This window comes from Poecilia formosa, unplaced genomic scaffold (assembly GCF_000485575.1).
Source record: "Poecilia formosa unplaced genomic scaffold, Poecilia_formosa-5.1.2 Scaffold120, whole genome shotgun sequence".
Lineage (NCBI taxonomy): Eukaryota > Metazoa > Chordata > Actinopteri > Cyprinodontiformes > Poeciliidae > Poecilia > Poecilia formosa.
In genome coordinates, this window is record NW_006800059.1 from 939,686 (window position 1) to 945,591 (window position 5,906).

At 41.6% G+C, this 5,906-nt stretch overlaps 1 protein-coding gene across 3 annotated transcripts in view; it reads right to left on the reverse strand.

The window, feature by feature from the left end:
- LOC103144027 (golgin subfamily A member 6-like protein 22) overlaps nucleotides 1-4,925 on the reverse strand; it is a 7,867-nt gene extending 2,942 nt beyond the window's left edge. The window contains exons 1-4 of one of the 3 annotated variants that reach the window (XM_016675700.1): nucleotides 4,369-4,918; nucleotides 2,318-2,793; nucleotides 1,918-1,975; nucleotides 118-906 (exon numbers count right to left, since the gene is read on the reverse strand). In XM_016675700.1, coding sequence (XP_016531186.1) covers nucleotides 118-906; nucleotides 1,918-1,975; nucleotides 2,318-2,793; nucleotides 4,369-4,647 — 1,602 coding nt within the window. In that variant the 5' untranslated portion in view covers nucleotides 4,648-4,918. Of the gene's footprint in view, nucleotides 1-3; nucleotides 907-1,917; nucleotides 1,976-2,317; nucleotides 2,794-4,368 lie in introns of all 3 variants that reach the window. The other 2 variants (XM_016675698.1, XM_016675699.1) reach the window with 2 other exon arrangements.
- Between the last annotated feature and the right edge of the window lie 981 nt (nucleotides 4,926-5,906).

The window sequence follows — 5,906 nt, forward strand, 5'->3', positions numbered from 1 at the left end:
CAACTCTTCGCGCTCCGTGTCATTATCCTCCTCTTCCAACTCTTCGCGCTCCGTGTCATTATCCTCCTCTTCCAACTCTTCGCGCTCCGTGTCATTATCCTCCTCTTCCAACTCTTCGCGCTCCGTGTCATTTCCCTCCTCTTCAGGAGCGGTTTCTTCCATCTCTCCATCTTTCTGCTCAACAGGAGATGAATGTTGTTCATCTGCTGCTGCATATTCTTCCTGTTGCAAAGACGCTCCTGCTTCTTTCTCTGAAGACGGTTCCTGTCCATCTTCAGCAGCTGGAAGTCCGTCTTCTGGAGTTTTTTCTGTGTCCTCCTCTCCAGGTGCTGCGGCTACCTCTTCTATTTCCTCAGTTGTGGGAGCTTCCTCTTCCCCAGCAGGTGCCTGGTCTTCAGTTTCAGGTTCAGCAGCCTCTTCTACTTGCTCCTCAGATTTGACAACATCCTCTAATTGCTCCTCGATTTTGGTAGCCTCCTCTTGATCCTCAAGTTCGGCAGCTTCCTCTTCTTCCTCATCACGTTCTGCAGCCGCCTCCTCTTCCTCATCACGTTCTGCAACTTCCTTTTCTTCATCAGGTTCTGTTTCCTCCTCTATTTGCTTCTCATCAAGTTCCGCAGGCTCTTTTTCTTCTTCACTCGTGCCGGCATTGTCTACTTGTTCCTCATTTGTTTCAGCTACCTGGTTCTGTTCAGCTGCCATAATGTCTTCTTCCTCCTCAGTTTCTACAGCTGCCGTTTCCTCCGCGGCGGCTTTAGCCGCCTCTTTGTCTTTTTCATCATCAACTGCAGCCAATTCTTCTTCATCGTCAGTTACCTCTTCATCCTCGGCCACTGCTTTTTCCTCAGCGTCATCTGCCTCTTTCCTTTCAAGATGCTCAGCAGGAGGCTGTATCTGGTCTTCCACCTAAGACAAGACAAAAGCAGTGTTACTTCAGATGAAAAGTCTGCAGCGCAGAAGCACCTAAACATGTGGCTGTTTCAGTCAATGCTATGTGATTGCAGTGACTCAGAAATGATGTTTGACTGCAGTTTGAATGTGAAGCCGTACCAAGCAATTACTTTACTCAAATTAATGGCAGAAAAATCTCATTAACGTCTCCCTACAGGCAGAGTACAGAAATAGTAAGGAGACCGTGGAAGATGTCTCTGTGTGAGTCGAGCCTGTTCTGGCATAATTCTCAAGGTTAATCTGCTAAAAGCCAACCGTTACTGGAACTGTAACATTTGCTAAACTGGTAAGCTACGCATGTTTATATGAGCAGGAATCTGATTCATCTCCAATTTAAAACAACAATGTGTTTGCTTGTACAGACAAAAGGTACTTATAAAATGTAATTAGACCCCTTGAGAATATCCATTTTGTCTTGTTTTTTTTTTTTCGTCTTTACAAATGAAGTGCGGTGTGTATTTCTATGTATCCCTCGAGTCTATTGTGTGCAGAACAATATTTTTTTTCTTCAATTACAACTTAAGTTCACAGGTTACTTCAAAGATTCGCTGTGTCTTTACCTTGTTGCAAACTACAAATGGAAACATTTCTGGCTTTTGTTCAGCAAATCTTTCCATTTTTCCATGAAGGTCAGATTAATGAAGAGCATGAGAAAAATGTTTGGAAACCCTGTTTATTTCTGGCCATTATGCAGCACTTTGTGTTGGTCTATAAGAGAAATCTCAATAGTGCATTGAAGTTTGTGATTGTGATGCGACAGATAGTAAAAGTTTAGGGAGTATCAATATTTTTTTCAGGGGACTCCATCAGTGCCAAATAAGAATAAAAAGGAGAACCACAGAAGCACACGCGTACATTGGCTTGTCTAATGGTTACTTGAGTATTTTGTTTCCGTGTTTCTAAGATGATAATCTTGTGAATGGAGTGTAGGCTATATTTATTCACACTGGAATATACTGTGCTTACCTGCTGCTCTTCACTGGCCTTCAGGAACAGCTGGGACCCTTTACGTTCAAGAAACGCTCTGAAAGATCCAAGAATGCCATCATCAGACTTGTTGTCAGTGATGGTGGTGATAGACTACACTTTCTAAAACTGTGTGAATCGTCAAAATGTCATTTTCCAAATGTGCTCATTTAACAAACACGATAAAGTAAGGCGAGCAAATCACAGAAGTGCTTAGACAGATCGGGGCAGCCTCACAACATGAATACAAGACCTACCAACAATGGACTAGACAAATAAGCGATCCATGCACTGTGATAGAAAAGAAGGCTTTGACTAAGTCGACAAAGTTCTGGGTGAGAGGAAGGAAGCAGATTTCTCAACTTCTCAAAAAGCTGCATTTTCCCCCCCCAGAACTTACCTGAGTTTAGCAGTTTCCACCAGCTGTGCCTGGTAAGTGTCCAGTTGATTTTTCAGTTTCAACATCTCACTGGTCTGTCCATCCAAGGTAGCGGTCATTGCAGTAACCTGGGCAATCTTTTCTTCCATCTTTGATTCAGCTTCAGCAAAGTTCAAAGACAAGTCCTCAACCTTGTGGGACAGCTCCCTGCCCAGAGCAGCCAAATCCTCCATCTGCATCCTGATGTCCTCAAACTCCACGCTCTTCCCCGTCAGCATGCTCTGCAACTGGCTCAGTTGCTCCAGAGACACGGTGGCTTGCTGCACTTCTGCCAGATGGGTTTTCATCTCGGTGTGCACAGACAGCACCTGAGCAGGGAGGTCGGATGTCTTCAGCTGCTCGGCCATAGCCAAAGCCATGCCCACCTGTTTCTGAGTCAGTGCATAAGACTCCTCCAAGGAAGCCAGTCGTGTGTTCACGTTCTCTGAAACATGTTGCTGCAATGAAGGAGACGCATAGTCTTAAAGACCTAAAGCATTAAAAGTTTCATCAACCACCATAGATAAATGGAATACTAAGGAAATGTTTGCACTGAAGAAGAGAAGAGGGTAGAAAACAGTTGAAGGTTTTAGCGAATTGTAAAAAAAAAAGTCTTCAAATCCAGCAAGATTTTCTAGGTTATGAACTGAGATAATGTAAACCCAACCATTCTAATTAACTTCTTCAGAAGACAGATGTGCCACTTTTGTTTGCAGACTTTGAAACACAGATTTGTGCCAGATCACAAATTTACTCTACTAGATCAATTCAAAATAAGTTTCAGCTGTCTCCAACTTAATAGATCAGAGCAAAAAAAGTTCATATTTACTGTTCATACATGTTAAATTGTTAAGTCATTTACTTTAACTATAAAGGAACTTTAAACCTTGATCAATAATTTGTTTCATTGGGACTAGAGGTGATGTCACAATGACAACTCTACAGGTAAAGCTGATTTCACAAGAACTCCTGAAACAAAAATAAAATTAAAAGAAGACATTTTAAAATCTGCCTTTGGCATCTTATGTTGCCATCTAGCATGATCTGCACAATTAGATTTACCAGGTGTATTTCTCCAAGTTTTCCAAAAAGTCCCCCAAATTTTCTAATCAAGAATGCCGTATGAAAAATTTGACTTTTCAAAAGGATCACAAAAGAGCAGCCTGGCTAGAATAGATGATTAGATGAGCTATTCCTAAATTGAGTCTACTAGTTACAAAACCAAAATCTAAAAACTGGTTTAGAAACCATCTGGGTCATGGTAAAACAAACTTTGCAATTTTTGAAAACATGGATGAACATTTACCTCAAAATGTGCATATTCCTAAGTCTGTTCATACGGAGAGGACTCGCTGAAAAAGACCAAGCCTCATGCATGCAAAGTTTCCACAGAGAGGTCTTCCCTTTGGACTTCTCATAGTACAGAGAAATATAGCCCGCGGCAGCCATGACACAACAGAGCTGCTAGGTTCTTACTACCTTATATATGCATATTCCGACATTGTACATTATTTTAATAATACAAAATATTTTATTTCCCAACTGTCTGATTAGTTGTTACTCACATTCTGCACACAAGTGTTCAAAGAGTGTTGTTTGGCATCAGAAATCTCAATCTAAATATAGTCTTGGCACATTGCTGTCTTGTTTATGAAGTTTGTGCATCTTCTGCCCTGCTTTAGGTTTGTTGTTCTGCTTAATTAATGTAGTAGAATTATTTCCATTGACAATATAAAGATCTGATACAGAGTCTGGCTAAAATGACCTTCTTATTGGTCTGAAACAAACATCAACAGCTGCGTGTATGTTGGAAATAGCAGGAAACTCCTGGCATTTTGAAACTTGATAGAGTCCTACATATTTTAGTTTTCTTCACTGCAGCTTAAAGCTTCTATGTGGCCCAAGGGCTGTTCTTCTATTTTCAGAAACATGTATTTTAAACAGCAGTTCATTCATTAAATAGGTCATCATTAAAGGCAAGTCGGATCAGGTCCGCAAGCAGGACTCCAGCTTTAACTATGTTAAGTTTTTACCTTTGTATTTGACAGCCTCAGCTCCTCGTGAGAAGACTGCAGTTTGGCTATTTTCACCTGAATGCCCATGACGTTGTCTGTTAGGTCAGTTAAAGTTAGGTGCTGCTGGAAAAAAAACCATGCACCGGCGACCCATCCGATCACAACGACAGAAACTAAAAGCAGCAGATGAGTGTGGTTGTTCCCACCGGGGCGAACTTCTGTTTCCAAGAGCTCACTTTTAAAAAAGTTATCCTCCTGTTTGTGATTGCTTTTCCCTTTTCGGTGCTTGGCTGTCATTCTCCCACTTTATGTCAAGGACACGATGTTCCAGTCAGGCACAGAGGTGATATCCAAACAGCCTGCGGGTCAAACAGAGACGAGCCGCGGCGAGAGCCCTGACTAACTTCTGACGCTGTGAAAACGGACCGGGGTCGCGGAACCGATAAGCTACACAGAGGAGTCGGATGAAGAAAAGGAGGCGTGACAGAGCGGTGTGATTTTTGTCAGGGGGGCGTGAAGCCTGGCTGGCACTGGGAGTGGCTGACCCCCCGCCATGGTAGCCCGCCATGTGCACTGCTCACGGTGAGTATGGCGCTATTTATGAGCACAACCATGACAGCTCTATGACCTTTGAAAGTAGACATTTATTCTATTGAGTATGCTAAAAAAAAATTACTGCACCGCTGGAAAAAAAAAAAAAATCTTTATTAGTGATAACTGTGAACAGATTAGCTCCCCATTTGTTTTATTTTGAGGGAGTTTTTAAAATTTAGTGTAAGCCACAGTATTTGATTTTAGTCCTAAATTCCAAGTTCTTTTGTTTTAATTTTCGATATAAATTTAGTCAATTAAAATATGAAGGCCTCTTACAGGCTTAAAATGTCTGATACAAATTAGCTGCAGGTGTTACTGCCATCTGATCTATGGGAATCTGAGCCATACAGGCTGAAGAGCCCTATGCAGCGTGGATCACAGATCGGAGAAAGGTTAACACAGGGTAACACCTGTGTTCCTAAAAACTGTGACTAATTGAAAGGAGCTAAATTTTTAATTTGCTGTATGCAAAATTGCAACACACAAATATTACCTCTTTTGATATGTCATACATCTGCCTTTTAAATCGAGTGGCTGACATTTTTGCCCAACCTCGTGCAACTACCTGATGTTCAGTCAGATTAGGAAGACAGTGTGTGGACTTTTATTTTCAAGTCAGATTTTTCTTTAAATTTAGGTGTGGAATTTGATCTGTTAGAACACATGTGTCAAACTCAAGGCCCGCGGGCCACATGTGGCCCGCCATGTCATTTTATGTGGCCCCCGCAGCATTTTATAGGCCGACATTGACTTACAATAGGTTTTGAGCACGAATTGACTACAGACTACATCTCCCACAATGCATTCCGATTGTTACCAGCTAACATTACGGCTTCTCGCCACTAGAGAGCAGCAGAGTCACCTCAAGCTGCTTATTGATATTCCCAGCGAATAAAACTGAGACATCGACAAGCTAACATCAAAACGTCAGTATTTATTTATTTATTTATTTATTTATTTAT